At 36.4% G+C, this 18,260-nt stretch overlaps 6 protein-coding genes across 6 annotated transcripts; 4 read left to right on the top strand and 2 right to left on the bottom strand.

Moving 5' to 3' along the window:
• Window positions 1–1,142: 1,142 nt before the first annotated feature.
• On the top strand, window positions 1,143–2,474 carry GCK72_009907 (uncharacterized protein; the record flags this gene model as incomplete). The annotated part of the gene is made up of 8 exons (XM_053727593.1): window positions 1,143–1,224; window positions 1,270–1,394; window positions 1,472–1,632; window positions 1,731–1,847; window positions 1,893–1,963; window positions 2,017–2,149; window positions 2,193–2,265; window positions 2,313–2,474. The coding sequence occupies 8 exons, from the start codon at window positions 1,143–1,145 to the stop codon at window positions 2,472–2,474; spliced, it is 924 nt and encodes a 307-aa protein (XP_053587170.1).
• A 202-nt stretch (window positions 2,475–2,676) lies between these two features.
• Window positions 2,677–4,357, top strand: GCK72_009906 (uncharacterized protein; the record flags this gene model as incomplete). The annotated part of the gene is made up of 6 exons (XM_053727592.1): window positions 2,677–2,840; window positions 3,024–3,266; window positions 3,317–3,422; window positions 3,637–3,740; window positions 4,050–4,254; window positions 4,304–4,357. The coding sequence occupies 6 exons, from the start codon at window positions 2,677–2,679 to the stop codon at window positions 4,355–4,357; spliced, it is 876 nt and encodes a 291-aa protein (XP_053587169.1).
• Window positions 4,358–4,574: 217 nt separating this feature from the next.
• GCK72_009905 (uncharacterized protein) lies at window positions 4,575–5,945 on the top strand (the record flags this gene model as incomplete). The annotated part of the gene is made up of 8 exons (XM_053727591.1): window positions 4,575–4,668; window positions 4,711–4,833; window positions 4,883–4,982; window positions 5,027–5,107; window positions 5,158–5,428; window positions 5,477–5,581; window positions 5,628–5,806; window positions 5,855–5,945. 8 exons carry the CDS (start codon window positions 4,575–4,577, stop codon window positions 5,943–5,945), a joined length of 1,044 nt encoding a protein of 347 aa, XP_053587168.1.
• A 159-nt stretch (window positions 5,946–6,104) lies between these two features.
• GCK72_009904 (uncharacterized protein) lies at window positions 6,105–8,098 on the bottom strand (the record flags this gene model as incomplete). Its single annotated transcript, XM_003113088.2, has 10 exons — window positions 6,105–6,372; window positions 6,420–6,482; window positions 6,525–6,611; window positions 6,661–6,821; window positions 6,873–7,097; window positions 7,145–7,257; window positions 7,307–7,453; window positions 7,532–7,694; window positions 7,739–7,890; window positions 7,939–8,098. 10 exons carry the CDS (start codon window positions 8,096–8,098, stop codon window positions 6,105–6,107), a joined length of 1,539 nt encoding a protein of 512 aa, XP_003113136.2.
• Window positions 8,099–10,197: 2,099 nt separating this feature from the next.
• Window positions 10,198–16,501, top strand: GCK72_009903 (uncharacterized protein; the record flags this gene model as incomplete). The annotated part of the gene is made up of 17 exons (XM_053727590.1): window positions 10,198–10,314; window positions 10,419–10,708; window positions 10,778–10,898; window positions 10,945–11,058; window positions 11,106–11,237; window positions 11,289–12,071; window positions 12,120–12,365; window positions 12,412–12,789; window positions 12,834–13,208; window positions 13,256–13,629; window positions 13,679–13,929; window positions 13,976–14,165; window positions 14,220–14,408; window positions 14,460–15,768; window positions 15,819–15,965; window positions 16,022–16,298; window positions 16,347–16,501. 17 exons carry the CDS (start codon window positions 10,198–10,200, stop codon window positions 16,499–16,501), a joined length of 5,448 nt encoding a protein of 1,815 aa, XP_053587167.1.
• A 401-nt stretch (window positions 16,502–16,902) lies between these two features.
• On the bottom strand, window positions 16,903–18,052 carry GCK72_009902 (uncharacterized protein; the record flags this gene model as incomplete). Its single annotated transcript, XM_003112945.2, has 5 exons — window positions 16,903–17,079; window positions 17,185–17,297; window positions 17,347–17,437; window positions 17,546–17,647; window positions 17,897–18,052. The coding sequence occupies 5 exons, from the start codon at window positions 18,050–18,052 to the stop codon at window positions 16,903–16,905; spliced, it is 639 nt and encodes a 212-aa protein (XP_003112993.1).
• Window positions 18,053–18,260: the final 208 nt, after the last annotated feature.

The raw sequence follows: 18,260 nt of genomic DNA, 5'->3' as shown, positions 1-18,260 counted from the left end.
CTCAACACCGTTCTCCTGTCTACCCGTTTCTGCCTTTTTCAACCTGTTCATTTTTTTAAATGTTTTCCTATTTCAATTTCAACAAATTCACGGTTACCTTCATACTCTGTCCCGTCCTTTTTCTTGAAACATGGTACCGTCCACCATCCAAACACTTGATCTTCTGATTCTATCTCTTTTTGTTTCAATTTTGAATTCAAAACTCACTAATGGTTTTTCACATCGTTTTCCCCTATCTTCTCCTATGATTTAATCGTTTTTCCCTATCTCTTTTTTTGTTACTCTCATTTTCTTGCTTACTGAATTCTTCTGTATGCAAAAGCTAAATTTTCTTGCTCCCTGTCCTTCTGTTGTTATTAGTTTGAAACAAGACTACTGTTGTTACCCCCACCCCTAACTTCCCATATTTGGATTATGGATTCCGAAGTTTCGGTTTGTGTCGCTTTCACATTTCATTTCGAAATTTCGGGATCTCGGGGCTTTAGTTATATTTTCTCCTTCTGCAGATACTAGTTTCATCTTTTAGATCTTTTTGTTATCTTTTTATTATTTCTTCATCCCAAACCCATCCCCGCTCATTCATTCTTTCTGAAAACCGTAGTTTCATTTCACGAATCTTGAAAATTCAGTCTAGAATTTTTAGTAGTTGGTTCCTAATAATTGTAGCGTTCTAAATTTGAGAATTACTCTCATATTTTTGTTATATATGACCACAAATTTTGAAATTTTTTGTTTATTTTTGTTTTCTAACCCCATTGTCAGATTTTCAGAAACACCGGAAGTGGAGCTCTCAAGTAGAGGGAGATGACAGCACTCCGCTAAAAATTCCTCTCCGAGATTTCTGAAAATCGGACAATTTTTGTCCCGATTTCTCTATCGACGAAGTACTTGTCTCCAATATCATTTGGAATTGATTCGGCTGAAAAAATTTTACTGGATCCACTATTTCACCTAATCAATTTCTGTACGTCCCTTTCCCTTACCAATTCTCCCACGCTTTTAAGACTTGTGTATTATTTTAAAGGACGGAATAAACATGAAAATGCAATTCGATCGTTTCACTTTCAGGAAGCAGAAAAATGTTATAGAAGACAAATACTTGATTGTGATTACGTTCTTCTTATAGAAAATCCTGCATTCAGATGTCACCATATTTTTCGCGCCTCAAGCAAGTTTATATGGGAATAATTCCAATTTATCCATTAGGATATATTATGGTACACGGTAACTTCAGAATTCAATATTCGACTACAAAATTAGTTTTATCAGGATTCCGAGGTGATCAAATCTGGGCAAAACCATATTTGGATAGAAGTTCAATGGAACCAAGTGAGCACTTGAAAGAACTCGTTGAATACGAAATCGATAAAATGGATCGACTGAGGAAGGCAAAAGTACGAAACTTTAAAAAAAATAACAATTTTGATTCCGTAGTATTGAGAAAATATATTATAAACTTCTTCATTTACAGTTCCAAGTCGTGTTAACTGATGAAATGGAGCCGAAAGTATACGGTGGATTGTTCCTGAGCAGTGGAGCTGAACTACAGTTTCCATTGAGAATGACATTAGATGATGTCGAAACTGCAAGACGAATTGGAGCCAATTTAGAAGTTGATTTGGGCTTGAGCAAGTTTGTTTATTTGAATATCTTCAACATTTTTTGTTTTTTTCTAATACATATATTTATACAAAGATTCTTTCCACAAATTTCTCAGCTTCATGTTTCAGACATCGTCGAAAAGTGGAAGTCAACAGTGAGACTGGTGATGAGTTGATTGCTCGCATGATGCTTTCTGATGCTGCCAAGCAATTCATTGTACAAAGACAACTTCAGATTGCGAATAGGTAAAAATAGTATTGGAGAAGTTAAAAAAGTGTATAATTCTACAGTGGTGAATACTTTTGTGCGCCTATTCTTGCTTGGATAGGATTCTCTACGATGGGATATGGAGTGTTAAATGGTGAGTTAGAAGAAGAAATCCTTGGTTTTTTAAACGTAGATAAAACTTTTCAGCTGTTGCCATAATGGCAGGTCCGTATATTGCAACTGCAGCAGCACTTGGCTTCACATTAACCACATTTTCTCAGTTCTCGCGCTATTTTGAAGGTTATAAGACTACAAAAGCTGATGAAGATACTATAAAAAGGTAATTAAAATTCTCGTCAAATAAAAAAATCAAGGACTTTCAGGGGAGATGAATATTTAATTGGGGCAATTGACTATTTTGAGTCTACAATGAAGCTGAATCGATTATATAGAAGGGTATGTGAAGTAGGCTAAAATAGATTGAGTCTCATACGTTTTTCTAGGTTCTTGGCGAAGAAGGCGAGAAACGGATCGCAAGAAATGGAGACGACGAGGAGGACACTGTGAAACTATCTTCACGACTTCGAGAAGTTAGAAAACTCAAGAAACAAATGAATCAAGAAGAGAAGTTACTCAATGAACAAGAAGAAAACAAAGAACATTAACTCGTTAATTTCTTTTTATGTATTCGTTTCTGTTGTTTGATTCATACGGGTTTAGCCACTTAGAATGTAGTTTTGTTTTAATAATTTAAATTAAATCAGGATAATTTGTTATTGAGTTAAATTAGTTAATTGGTACAATGCCCATCCAAAATGCTTCATTTTTCTGAAAAATTAGAAAGTCATCACGGTGTACAATTTCCGGATGGGTTCAACATATACCGAGTGGAACCAAAAAGCCACTCTCTGGCTCCAAACAAAAGTGGGTCGGAGAGCACGGATCGGTCTGCTTGCGGCTACGGTAGTGGGATATCCAATTGGATCAATTCTAATCAATGGACCGTTTGTCAATTTGACTTTCCCACGAAGGTTTGTTTGCTTGCGACAGTTGACCAATTTAGATAGTGAAACCATGCTGCAGTTAGCTACAATTTGCTCGTTTATTGTTTCATGCATCAGACTACAAAATGCGTCAATTATAAAAACTAAGAATTTTTGAGTATCGTTGCACAAGTTTGACTGAATTCTTGATAAATTCGGACTTATTTTCAGATATTCAGTTGAATCTCTACCAGATCGTCTCGTTCCCCTTGCCGATGAAGAATACGGAAGATTTTTAGAACGAGAATCAAGAATTCCGAAAGATGCTGTTGTTTCAGTCCAAATTCAACGAAATCTTTTGGATTCTGATGAAACTGTTGCTTCTGGTTCCCTTGGTGTCAGAACGGGACTCAAATTGGCAGTACCAATGTACTCCAAATTCAAAAATGGAAATGAAGCATTCGATTATTTTAAGTAATTACTTTAAACGCTTTTTTACAGATCTAATTTCGATGAATTTTCAGAAATCAGTATCCCGAAGGCGTAGATTTTATGGGAGAGCGTGTTCCAATACAATGGGGTTCAGAAATTGCCGAGGAATTTGCTGATTGCTATACTCTTTCTGATAACGTAAGTTCTTTCCTATAGAACCTTATTCTATAAAATTTCAGGCACATCGTTTTCTTTTTCTCCGTGATTTATACGCTTATGATGGTTATGCATCATTAGCTCAACGGAGTATCTCATGGGCCACTTGGACTACGTTCAGTTCGATTTTTACATATTGGATTCACAATGTGAGTTCGCTCGTCTGAAAAATAACTGAAGTTATTATTATTTGTAGAGTTCACGACTACTCAGTGGTTCAGCTGCTTCATTCGCCATTGCTTATCCATTATTTTTAGGTGCCGCGTGGTATGCCAACAAGCAGTGGCATATGCTGTATAGGTTAGTCTCGATCGTCTTCTTTTTGAAATATTTCACCTAGAAAAGTTCTTTCTCAATATACAAGAGGTTAAAATGTTTCTGAGATTTTAATCACATATTTAAAACATACTAGTTGTTCGGTCATTTTCTGCCCTGACCGGGTCTGAAGCGGAATGAAAACGAGAGTTTCCATCCACTCACTTCCACTAAATTGATGTAATCGATCGAGATTTCTATCAGCGATTTGATTCGTTTTTATGAGAATGATTTTTGAATAACTGAATATTCAAAGTAAAATTACCATATTTTCCAAGTGTTCATTATTTTCAGATATCTGACCGATATTCATGCGGACGCAGAAGCGGCTCGGGCATCATTTCAACATGCAGAGGGTGGAAAAGAGTATTATTGGAAGATGTTGAAACGGAATCGGATTATGAGAGATATCAATCCATCATTGTGGACTCATGTGACTGCTACTGGAGATATCAGAGGAATTGCAACTCCTATTATCACGAGATATGACCATCTGAAAGTAATTAAATTCACTTAATTTTCTATTAATTAATGTTTCAATTTTTCAGGATGTAAACGAAGAAGACGACGAGTTGAAAGGTGTTGTTGGGATGGATGATTAATTTCTCTTTTTTGATTAATTATTTTTTATTTAGGTAAACTATTCATGTCTTTAAGTTATTTTATATGAAGGATATAGAATTCATATTGTTCCTGTTTGTTTGATGAAAATAATAAACAATTCGTTAGGTACTGAATCACATGTTGACTCATTCGTAATTTTCGAAATTGTTTACTTTTCGACGATGGAATTACAGATTTCAATGATTGATTTCAGCGATGAGTGTGGCGATAGGCTTAAGTGCATGTGCACTTTCATCTGTTCTATTCGGATCAATGTTTGTTCCAGTGAAAAAGTGTCAATCAGGAAACGGTATGGGTGTCATAATCTTTATTAAACAATTGCTGGTTCCAGGAATTTTCGTCCAATGGTTAATGTCATCTGCAATTCTTCTAGTCGGAGTCATTGTATACTGGACGCAAGGATTTCCAGAATTTGAGCCACTCGCTATGCTGGGAGGAGTTTTCTGGGCTCTTGGTTTGGCATAATCGCCAATTTTTACACGTTTCGAATAAAATCTTTTCAGGTAATGCAACAGCTGTTCCAATCATGAATACAATAGGAATTGGCATGGGAATGCTGGTTTGGGGAACCACGAATTGTGTGGCAGGATGGGCTGCCGGAAGGTAAACTTGTCAAAAAATATAAAAATAATTGTTTCTGATTGAAGATTTGGTCTATTCGGTATCAATGCAACAGTTCCAACGTCTCCAATTCTCAATTATTTTGGTCTGATTTTAGTAGTTTTTGGGTAAGAATCTGAAGTCAAGTAATTGAATACACAATTTGATCATGTTTCAGAGGTTTCTTATTTTCACAAATTCGCCCGAACGAATCTCAAACATCTTCTGAAAGAAGTCCTCTTATGGTGGCTCCAGATGATGATTTAGCAGATGACGTATCTCCAGATGCTAGTGATATTATAGTGCCACGTGGTGGAGCTGTTCCTACTGTCATTGGTGCTCATCGGAATCAGAAAAGATTAATGGCAATCGTGACTTCATTGGTAGCTGGTGTATTTTATGGAATTACTTTTGTTCCGGTCATTTATATTCAAGATCATCCAGAACTCGTAAGAAATTGGTAATCAATATTCAAATATGATACTTCAATATTTCAGTACCCAACTTCTCCAAAAACTGGGCTCGGATACGTTTTCTCTCACTACATGGGAATTTTCTGTACTGCTTCAACTTTAATGATCGGATATGTGTTCGTATCGAGAGTAAGAAAGCATTATCGCAACGCAGTTTCAAAAAAAGTTCTTTCAGAATAATCCATTTGCTCCATCTCGATTAATTGGTCCATCGATGACAGCTGGCTCAATGTGGGGAATTGCTCAGGCATCTTGGTTTGTGGCCAATGATAACTTGTCACAAGCTGTTTCATTTCCTATAATTTCAATGGTTCCTGGTGTCATTGCTGCGTTGTGGAGTGTATTTTATTTCAGGTTAGTTTGTTTTTTCTCTTTTAAAACAATATCAGATGAGTTATTCAGAGATATCTCCGGTTCACGTAACCTTCGTCTTCTCTCCATTGCAGTGGCTATCACTCTAACTGGAGCAATCTGTGTAGGAGTGTCGAAGTAATGTACAATTTTCCTAATTTATGAAAAAATTTATTTTTTGAGACCAATGTATACTAATTATGTGCAAATTATCGAGATTGTGATACTTTGAATGTACAATTTTTTTCCTTACTAATATAACAAACTTCCTTTTTAGTCCCGTAAATGATTTTATTAATTATCACAGATTAATCGTTCTACTAGGTTTGGCTCCTCCTCCGTCCTTGTTTGGTGATAGTTTCAGTCGATTGAATTTTTCGAAATCGATACCCATAAGCAAATTGATTAGTATCCTCTCATCGTCGGAACTGATTTTCTGCTGTGCTCCTAATACTTTATCTACTGAATTCGGTGACCGAATGAATAGATATCGACAGACATAAGCCAGTTGACAAATATTGGTGAGATATGCAATGATGAAGAGAATCAATGATCTATCGGATGGAAATCTGAAAAAGAAGGGTATGTTGCAAGAATACATGTTCTATTCACTCACTTCCGTTTTTTATTGAGCCCAGACAGTAATGTGCCATCGTAATGAAAAGTTTTCAGAATACATCTGAAAGAGAGTTCAGTATTCAAATAAACAGTCAACTCCTACCTATTCATATCGAGAATATTTCTCCATCGAGCAAGTTTCCCGGTTTCGTTTCGATTGCATAAGAGACCACCCAAACCGTTACCAATCCTATTATTGAAACAAACGGATTTCATTGAAAAGTTTCCGTTTCACTCACTTGTTTGGATCCTTTTCCATTCGTAAATCATCTTCCACGCGGCGTGCACTTTCTCTTGGTACAACTTTTCCCAATTTTCTAAGCATGTCATCAACAGTACTTCTTCTTTGTTCTGCTCCACAAACCACCATATCTTCTCCACATAATAATGGAAAAAGAACCTAAAATAGTTATTTTTTGGTCACAATTCACAATTGGGAATGGAAACATACATCTCCCAAATGACCAGTAATCGCTTTCATGGTTTCTTCACCTCGCATATCGCAATCGGTTATCCCTGAATCTGTGTTCCATGGCATTGATGATGTAGTGATTGGCGCCATTGTGGCAATCGGACGAAGACCGCAAAATAATGCACCGGGAGTATTGGAGGAATTGCTGGAACTGTTCAGTTCGGAGCAAAGTTTTCGAAGTTTTGGAATAATTGAGTCGTAAGCCTGGTAAATAAAAGTGAGAAGTCAATCGTAAAAGAATGTTTACATACACATGGAGTAAGAGTTTCCACAGGACTTAATGGTATTGAAGGAACTCGAAACGAACAAATTATGTCCTCTGCTTCTCCCATATTTTCTGTATTGTGACCACAGCAGATATCGTCTGAAGTAAAAAATCTGGTGGTTGTATTTTCAAATAATTTTCGGATTACCTTCGAAGGCCATTTCTTGAAACCTTTTAGTCAGAAATTTGCTTTTCAGCAGCCTTGTTTGTTCGAAAACTACATTGAATCTGCTTGCATCAGTTAATTTTTGGGAGTCTCCGTTCAAAGTGTAGTATTGTTTTAATGTTGTTTCATCTGAAAAAAATGAATTAAATAATTTATTGTAACTGAGAAAATCAGCCAGAAACAGCTGAAGAGTCAATGCAGACTTACCTACACTGTTTGAAAACTTCACAATATCCGTTACATGACGAATAAATAATCTTCTATTGCAAATGAGAACAGGAGAAACCAACTTTTTCATTGTCGTTGAAAAATGATGAAGAGTTTCTTTGGTCGGTTTCTCGGAACATAAATAGGCAATACAAAGATTTCGCTGAATCATAGAACATTTATTTTTAATATTAACTTCTGAATTACCTGAAAAGCTCTGGCTCTCATATCATATAAATTGAAATAATATGCAGCGGCGTAAATACCCGTTTGATTATTCTCCAGAACAATCATTGTACCCGGAACAGTATCGGATGACATCAACCAAATAGCCATCTCATTTATATCGACACCTCGGACTGAAACTATTAATAGTTGTCACCAAAAACATTATTTTAAATTCTTACTTTTATCATCCGGCTGTTGAGAAACGACGGCTAATGGTCTCGGCCCAATTACTTGACAAAATTCAACAAGAGTGATAAATGGATCAATTTTAGCGACGAAACGATAGAATGGATCGACCACTTTTGATGGACGAAGAAGAAAATCTTCGAATGAAATCATCTCTGAAAAAGTTTTATTGAGAAAGCAAAAAGAAAAGAAGTTGCTGAAGAAAATAAGAGTGTAGGAATATTCGATTGAGAAAAAAAAGAAAGAATACTTAAAATTTTGAAACTAAGAAAGAAGAAAAGTGGGCATGCACCTTTAAAATTACTGTATAAAACTTTGATCGTCAACTTAATTGATCCTATTCTGAACCTTTCACTAAATTTGAACAGTCGGCCAGGAAAGAAATAAGAAATTTGAAGAAGAAAAGAAGAAGAAATTTGGGAAAGAAATTTGTTATCCTCCAAACTGTCTATTATAACGTTTAGCTAAGTGAACTAGCAGAATCAATATTCTCGAAGCGGCATTGTTGGCAAATTGAAAAGAACAAGAGTGAAATCAATTGGTAAACTTCGGAAAACCAGTTTCCTTCAGTTAACAATAGTCAGGTGGTGGCCGTGGCCTGACTTTTTATTCTTCGGTCATCACTGTACAACTCTTTTTGTTGATTCTTCATCGACAGTTTCGGTACATTTAATGCATATAAGTCACAGGATTTTCTAGTCATATGACTTGTTTTCATACGATGATGTAGATAAAAGTTATCGAAGACTCAACATTTAAAGCTTCAAACCTGAATTTAAATTGTCTGAATTTTTTTCAAACAAGGACCGTCAATCAGAGAAAATAATCAAAAAAGTGAACGTTTGAAAAAAGAAAATGTCTGTTTAAATTTAAATTTCTATTTGAATCAATTTTCACATTTTTCTCTCGCATGCATTATTTTCTCTCTCTCTATGTACTATCCTGTTATTCTGAATAACCTTCTTCAAAACCTCACATCAATCGGTAGGATTCAGAGACGGGTTTAATAAATTTTCTTAATTTTAACCGTTGATTTTCTTTTTTTTAATAATTCTGTCTGCGAGCCTTTTCAAAACTTTTAGTATTGTTTGTGATGTCCAAGTTTCATTGTTTTGGTAAATTTTATCTGTATCCTTCCACCTCACTGTTCTCTTTGGATGGTTCTTCACCAGTCATTTGTCAATTCTTTCTTTTTCTTTCTTCTTTTTTGAGAGTTCTTCTTCTTCTATAACACAAAAGATATCAGTACAATCCAACGCCTTTTCTCTCTCATTAATCAGTTTCTATACTAAGAAATATCCAAGAGTCAATCGGATATCACTTCCTGGAGTACGCATTCCTCTCACATTCACTTGAATCTTGATTGACATTGGAGAATGAAGTTGTTAGAAGCCATTGAGAGAGGTTTGACTCACTAAACTTTGAATATTTTATTTTTGCCGAAATTTTTGTTACAGTAATGGATGATACACGTCCTCAATTTCCTATGTCCATGCTTTCTATATACACACACGTCCTGAACATAAATCATTTTTTATAGGAAAATCTGGGTCTTCCATTAATTCAACTATATCCACAAGGAGGGCCAAGATTGAAAGCTATACGCTTTTTTGAATCGCCTTGACCTAGATGACAGATGGTTATCACTCCATCTTCCTTGTCTTCACTTCTTCCATTTTCTTCCCCATCTTCTTCTTCTTCTTTTTTCTTCTAAAAAGATGAACATGGAATTGTCGCAGAGACTTCCGAAACCAGATTTTCTTCTCCTTCGTCTTCCTCTTTTTTTCCTCTTTTCTTCTTTCTAATGGTGTGATGACGTGTTCTTATTCTTCTCCTCCGCAATCGATCAATTCATCTGCGTCTCACGTTGACAGTATCTTCTTCGTTTTCCAAGATGTATGATTCTGGATCTCTACAAACCGAACGCTATTTCCAATTATCCATTCGCCAACTCATTGAGAATAACGCCTTTTCTCGCGGTTCTCCATCGTTTTCGCTTTTTGATTCCAGGTGTTTCAGTTCCTGAGGTGCCGCAAAGTTTAATAATAACGGGGGTTTGTGGGTTTCGAGAAATATTTTTCACAAACTTCGATATGTCTGAACACATTTAGTTTGAAGACTTCAGAGTTCACAGGAAATCGGCTCCTATTCTTCTTCTTTTTATTTTTCTTCTTTCCTTCTTCTTTGAATTTCATAACGACTATGTCGAGTCTTTTTTTCAGAGAACCCTCTCTCCTACACTAAATGCCCGAATGCTTCTCTCATTGCATAGGGCATCGTCACGGTTTCGAACCTCATTTTCATCCATCTGCGTCTCCATTCTTTTAATATTATCTCTCCTGATTACATCAACATTCGCAGATCAGCAGGTAACCATCAAAATAGTATTAGTTGATTACTTGTCTTTCTGAAGAAGTATTTTTAGAATCTAGATCTATTATTTTCACTTTTTAATGAATCATGAAATATTCAGTCGTGGCCTCTTCCGGAAGAAGTATCAGCTTCTTTACTCCACGAGATCCCTGTTCTTCATACTGCATTCGTTCAAATTGGGGAAGAACTTCATTATCTGAATCATCCGATTCGATCGGATAATGTTCATCATTTACCGGTTTTCGATTTTCAAGATGTTTCGGAATCATCTAATAATGCTCCAAGTTCCCATAGAAAACAGAAGACCCCAACATTTAATGTTCTGAAAATGTCTGGAAAAGGAAAATTACCAATGGAAATGGATCCGCCAATGATGGATTTTGGACAAAAGTTGGTTTGAGAATTCTGATGAATCTTCACTAAAATTTAGATTGAAGTGTGTTAAAAGAGTATTTTCAGTTCTGTCGGAACGGCACAGAAGCGAAAGATTTACATTCGAAATATGAGAAATGATCGAATTTTCTTGGATGCAATTGTTGTCAATTCGATTGAGTTCCAAGCGTCTTATTTCGAGCAATTCGTCAGTTTATTCATCTTTGATTCGAAAAAATTACAGTTTGTTTCAGAAACTTGAACCTCATGGAGTCACTTCTCTCGAAGTTGTTTTCTTGCCTCGAGAAATTGGGAAACGATCAACAACTGTTCAGTTTTATACTTCTGTAGGGTTGTTCACTTACAAGGTTTTCATTTGAAATTCCCTTCAATTCACAAGAATTTTCAATTTCAGATGCAAGGAGACTGTGTGTCGAATCCATATCGTATTTCTCCATTCACAGGTTTCCGTCTTCCGATGAATTCATCAATTTCAAAACCAGTCACCATTTTCAACCCGTATGCCTACACTATGCGAATCACTGAGGTTTGCTAGTTCTAATCAACACAATAGTTTTCGAATCTGAAATTATTTCAGGTTGGATCATCTGGAGGCAACGGACATATTGAGTTGCCACACGAAGCGGATAGTCTTATGGCTGGTGAGCCACCACAGTATTGGGATATTCGTCCATATCAAACAAAACAAATAGCAACTCTCGTACTAGTTGGTGCAACTTCTGAAAATTCGACCGTATTCGTCAGAATTGCTTCTGAAATTCATATGAGTTCGGAGCATCGTCAGAAAATAACTGATATATATTTAACAGTTCCAATTGAAGTTTTGAAACGACGTGGAGTATATTCAACGGATGAAATACTTGATTTTGGATTGATTCGACAAGGTGTGAAATCAGAAGCGAAGATATTTTCGGTGGCTCAATATCAGATAGGTGGCCGTCTAGAGTTTGAAACTTTGTATGTTGAAAAAGGAGATCATACAGCAATTTATATGGAATTCGCATCTCATCCACCAATAATTGTTCATCCTCCAAACAAAGGAAGCGTCACTTTGGGACCGAAATCAGATCTTGTCAAAGTTTATTTGGAGGGAAATCGAGTACAAATGACTTCTCAACAACAAATCAAACATATCAGTGGACATATAATAGCAGTGTCCAGAGGCGGAAACTATAATGTCAGTATTCCGTATCGTGCAGATGTATTCCGTGGAGATCTTGTATCGATTGGAAATGATTTGTCAATTCAAGAAGATCTGCGTCCACCTCATCAAAGAATTATTCGAATTGAAAATCAGTTACCTTTTGATGTTGCTATTTTCAATATCTCAATGTCTCCGGATCTCGTTCCACATTTTTCAGTAAGTTGATTCTAGAAGAAGATCATTTTCTTATTTTTCAATTTCCAGGTTCGCCTTATTGACCGTACTGCACTCATTCGTTCCGGCCACATTTCACCAGTTTTCGTCTTAAAATACAACAAAAAACTTTCTGCAACATTCGACAACTCTACAATTTTCGTCCATACAAATGTGTCTACATTCAATTTGAGTCTCTCAACATACACTGGAAAGATGAGTGTTGAAATGACATCAGTTGATAAGAATTCATTTGATTTTGGATTTGTGGAGAGGAATGATACAAGAACTATTCGAGTAAGTATGAACCAACATATTTCATTTCCAATCTATGGATATTCAGTTTGTCGTTTGGAACCACAATCGTGCTGAGACGCGACTCAAAAACCTAGCAGTTCCCGATCGAACCGCCTATCGTCTTTATGAAGTTGGTGTCAAATCTATCGGAAATTTCTCAGATGTTCGAAATGATGAGAGACTTGAGTATGTTGAAACAACAGATGTTGATATTCCACCAATGAAAGGAAAGATATTTGATTTGGAGTTAAAAGTTCCATGGGATGGAAACGTTCGAAATGGGAATATAGTTTTCGAAACAGATTTGGAGAGCAAAGTTTTCGGAGTGACATATCAAGTTTCAAGTGGATCACTTCAATCTATTCCAGAAGAAATTAGTTTCGGACAGACTTTCCCGTCGAAATTGGTTTACAGAACACTTCAGGTATCTAATCTTTCTACTTTTGTGTATACGAAATGACATTTTAGGTATTCAATTCATTCGACGAAGACATGACAGTAACTCGTTTGACAACACTCAATGAAGATCCACGCTTCTTTTTCGAAGGATTTGATCCACTGAATCCTCCAGTACTCCGTTCTGGACGACTCACAAATCTTGGACGTGTCATGTTCTCACCATCTGCACCCTGTGAACATGAGTATTGTTATCTTGGATTGCCATTGGCAAGTACAGATGGAGCATGGTTTACTCATGGTCTTGGATTGCCATCGAACCTCCCTGAAATTGATTCATATCTTTATAAACAATTGAGAAGAAAATATGATGCATTGGTGAAAAGCGGAAAACATCATGTGAATACAACAATTATTCTCGATACAGACAAGGCGAAGAACATTAAGGTATGGATTTTCAAGTGTGAATTTTAAAAATTATTTATAAATTTCAGATCAAAACATCTGCTGAACTAATTTGGCCTCGCCTTCTCACTCGTAACTCTATAAATTTTCCATTGACTGCTCTCGGAAACTTCACAATTGTCAATCTGACTCTGGCTAACCCAACGAATGTTCCAGTTGCCATACAAGTGATTCCATTGGTGATATATCCAGATGCAGAATCACTTGTTGAATTGATGAGACCTCATTTGGTAACTGATTTGACGGAATGGGTGGAAATGAATGAGACGTTGATGTTTTCATTACGTGATACAGAACTTTTCACTCTGAAACCAGACTCGCCGGTTCCAAAACTCAGAGAAGCATTCGAATATCACTTGAATCATGAAATGGCTAGATACAACAACGAAATCAATATCCCAAGGTTTTTTCTCTAATCATTAAATCTCCCTTTCTACTAGTTTCATTTCTAGATTCACTCTATCAATGATTCTGAAGCCTCACATGAAAGTACGTCTTCGTCTTGGATTCTTACCATCTGATTATATGCTTCGGTCATCACTTCTCTTGATTCGAAACAATTTAACTGCTCTTGAACCAGTTGTTATGTATGGAAAAGGAGCAAGAATTGGAGTTAAAGTGGAAGGAGCCGAAGCTAGATCTAGGAAACCATTGTTATTTGAAATTCGACACGATCATTTGACAGATTGTAATAATCCAAAAAGTGGGTTCGAATGAGAATGATGGAATTCTATATATATATGTTCCAGGACTGATGCATAAACTCCACTCAACTCTTACTGTTCGTCGTCCATTCCAAGTATTGAATACTGGAGAAGTACAGTTTACAGTAACCAATATGAGTATAAATGGAGTTCCATGCGAGAATAGAGGTTTTCGGATTTTGAATTGTTATCCATTCCGATTGCAACCAAATGAGACTTATGCACTAGACATTGCGTAAGTTTGAATTGACAGGTTCTATCCAAAATATTTTTTTTCTTTCATTTTCAGATACACTCCGGATTTTCTAACAACTACAAATGAAGCAGACCTACAATTATATATGCATATGAACGGAAGTGCATGGTTGTTCCCATTAGCAGCTACTGTTCCTGGTGATATGCTTGCAAAATGCCATCAAGCGTTGCCACGTCCACCATTTGAGAATATCATGTATTACAGTTGTGTGACAGCACTGATGTAAGTTTATTAGACGAAAAAAACAAGCAAAACACTGATTCCATATTTCAGATTCTGCCTTGTATGCGTTCTTGCATGTGCTTATCTCGAAGGAGATCGTGCCATCGCATGTGCCATTCGACAACAGTTTGCTATTCCTCGCCATGTTTTTGATCTCAATAATCTGAAAGGATCTTTTTCTTCAACGTCATCTGTTCCAACCGCCACGTCATCTACAACAACTACTACAGTACCTTCACCCAAGAAACCAGAAACTTCAACGCCTTCAGCACTTCGTGCTTCTTCAGATTCCTGGTTGATCAAAAAATGGTATTATTCTCTTGCGAATTGGGTTGTAAAATGTGTTCATTTGGTATGGAAATGGTCGTTATTCTGGAGAAAAGACAAGTCGCCTGCTGATAAATCATCGAAATCCACAAAACCAGCGAAAAAGAAAAATCCAGTGACAATGCAGAAAGTAGAGGAATTCCGTCAAATGTTAGAATTTGTGGGACAACAAAAGAAACAGAAAAATGCGAATGAAATTGCAACAGATTTTGATGAGAATGAGGAAGAAGAGTTGGCTGAAATGTGGGCACAAAGAAAGGATTCAGCAGTTAGCAAGGCATCAGAAGTCCAAGTTCCTTCTGTTTCTGATACGGAACCAGTCTTGTCTAAAAGTCAGAAAAAGAAGAAACGGGCGGCTCAACAAAAGGAAAATAATAATTTGGAGGCTGCAAAGCCCGTAAAATCTACATTGAATGTTTCTCAAAATCGTGCTGAACCAGTGACATCCTTGACTCCGGATGAATCACCAAAGCCTAGAGGCAATCAAAGAAAGAAGACAATTCCATCGGCTAAAGTTCCATCAACTGAACCTGTTCCAGTTGTTTCTACTACTTCTCAAGCTAAAACAGCTCAAGTTGAAAACCCGAAACCGCAGCAAAAATCCTCGCGGGCTTCAAGTAAAAATCCGAGCAAAACACATCCCGATGTTTCTTCAAACCCTCCGGTTAATGCTAACCCAACTCAAGAAGTATTATCTCCAGTTCTCACGACAGCTTCCATTGATTCTTTCTATAATAAATTTTTGTCTACGATGGGAATGCCAATGGGAATGCCAATGGACGCTGACATGTGGGATAGTCCAACTGCTCAAGCAGCAATGCCATTTATGAATTTATGGAGTTACGGAGATCCGTTAAGTGTAGAACAAATGGAAGAATTAATTCGTCAAGCATCAGGAAACACGATTGTTTCGAACACTCCGAATACAACAACAGCTACAACTACTCCTTCTGAACGAGCTGTCAATTTGGTTGAAGGACAAATTGGAGGAGAGGAAGAAGAGGAAAATGAGGCACCTGATTGGATTGATGAGGTTTTTTGTTACTCGAAGTTTTAGAGACTAAACCAACTTATGGCTTACAGGAAGTAAATGTGAATGATGCTGAAATGGATTTCTCCTCAATGGCAGCTGCATCGAGAGATATTTTCTGTGATGACATTGATGGATTGTCTACTGAAATGAGAAGACAGAGAAGCCCAAGTAGAGAATCAAGTACTTTTTCAAGTCGCGTAAGTCGAATGTTATCAGTTGGATGATTTCAGTAAACAAGTGTTTTTTATTTCAGATTGAAAGCTCTCCTGAAAAGATGGGCGGTCGTCGTTTGACAATCGGAAGTGAGAAAAAGAACAATCAATTGTCGAATGAGTTCTCAAGAACTCCTGGACATCCGAATAGATTCAATGGTTTATCCCAAAATCCAACTGATTCATCAACCAGTGGATCCATTTGGGGAGATCGATGGGGAGCATCTTCATCTCAACTTCCGTCATCTTCAACTGCTGAGCCACCACCACCTGTTGATAATGATCCATTGTCACTTTCTCATTTGGGACTCAACTTGGGTTTGTTCCTTTCTCTGAATTTATTCTGTTTCAACATCAGATTTTCAGCTGAAAACTCACCAAATGGTCCGTTGTTCGGAGATACAATGTTCAGTGGCCGTGAATTCAGTATGTGGTCTTCAGGTTCTCTGTTCTATCCACCTGTTTCCCAACAACAACAACCACCAAATGAGGAAAACGAAGAGGACAAAAAGAACGACTGAACGATAATCGAATTTTAGAAAAGAAGATTTCGAAAATAATGATTCGCACCTGAAATAAATACTTCTCTGCTTCTTTTTTCGTTTTAACACAGTATGTACATCTAAACGAGAATCATCGAAATCATTATGGTTGAGATTCCTTTCTTTTCGCTCCGCATAGAGCATCTTTTATAAAATCAACGTTTTTAAATTGATAGTTAAACAGTTTATTAACCATTTTCATATGAACTGACTCCAATAATTCAATAATTCAGCTTGTTATGAAATACTTTAAGGTTGAAAAAAAAACAATGAATGACAAAAAAGGTGAAGCAAGAATATCAATTAACCGTTTTTCTACACATTTTTAGTCACAGAAAGTACAAAGGTTTCGTTGGATTCAAAAAAGAAAAAGACGAAAATTAAACCCAAAAAGGAATAACATGCTTCCCTGTTCGACCTATATACTGGAACTCTTCGTACCAATAATAGTGCCAGAGAATATAATCAAAGAAATGATTTATAGATGTTCCGACGGCGAAATATAGAATCATTAGATTGAGATGAGCATTCACTGGATGGAATAGAGCAACGAGCAGCTGAAAAATGGTTTTTGTTGATTTGACGATTAGTGTATAAAATAAGGATTCATTTGAATATGAACTTCTAGATTTTCTGTTGTTTTCGGTATTCTTTCTGTTCACCTTATCAGCTGTTGCTATCGTCAGAATCACTAATCCAAAACAATAGGCGTTCTGAATAATGAGCATAGGCCAGAGAAGTAATGGATGAGGTTTTGGAATACATAGTGTTGTCCCTGTAAATAAAGAAATCAATTCAGATTAAGATTCTCAACGAAGTCTTACAAATGGTTAATGCCAATGCAATCATTTGAGTAAAGCACCATAAACACCTCATGTATCCACCGTCTAAATAATTAGCGATGCATTCTTGAACCTAAAATTAAAAAAGAATGAACCTTTCCTTCCTTCAAATATTTTCTATTTTTAATCTTCGTTTTTGTTTATTTCTTTGGTATGTTCAGTGAGAAAAAGCAATACTTACATTAATTAATTCGTGAAAGAGACCAAAGTCGAAAATAATGACGTCGTGAGAGAGAAAATGACCTGTATTCGAACGAGTTTCGTTGAATGAACAGTAGAATATCTGAAGTTTTGAATGGTAAATTCAGGATGGATGAACCGAATCTGATTGCAGTTGACATATTATTCTAACAGCCTCTCTTTGGTCTCAAAATAACTTAGCATACTGTAGCTACAGTATCTGCAATTTAGCGTTCAAAACAACGAGATGGGGTCAACAGTAGACCTCAGTTTAAAAGAAATATCCAAAACTATGTTTTGACAGTTTTTGACTGAGACGAACACCTTTGCGGTCACAATTGTATTGAATTACCTTATTAAAAAGCGCAACTGAATATATATGTTGAGCAAATGAAACACAAGCAACTACCAATTGAATTAAAGCGAAGAAAGTAACTAGTTTTCTATTTCGAAATCGAATTCCAAACAGGAATGTTTTCTCGTCTTCCACGTGGAACCATCGTAACATTTCCGATCTTTCAGGCTGAAAAATTGGTAAATTCAGGAGAAGTGAATGTTAATAAAGCAACAAAAAAAAGAAACCACATGATATTTACAGAAAACTATTTTAAATAGCTGCAATGCGGAGGTGGAAAACTCGTGAAATGTAGAGAAATTGTAGCTTATTTTCAACATTTCTTTTTTCTACAGATTCTACGGAAATTCAAGAAATTTCC

Source organism: Caenorhabditis remanei, chromosome III (assembly GCF_010183535.1).
Source record: "Caenorhabditis remanei strain PX506 chromosome III, whole genome shotgun sequence".
NCBI classification, from domain to species: domain Eukaryota; kingdom Metazoa; phylum Nematoda; class Chromadorea; order Rhabditida; family Rhabditidae; genus Caenorhabditis; species Caenorhabditis remanei.
The sequence above is the reverse complement of the archived record's forward strand: the minus strand, read 5'-3'. Positions and strand labels throughout refer to the sequence as shown.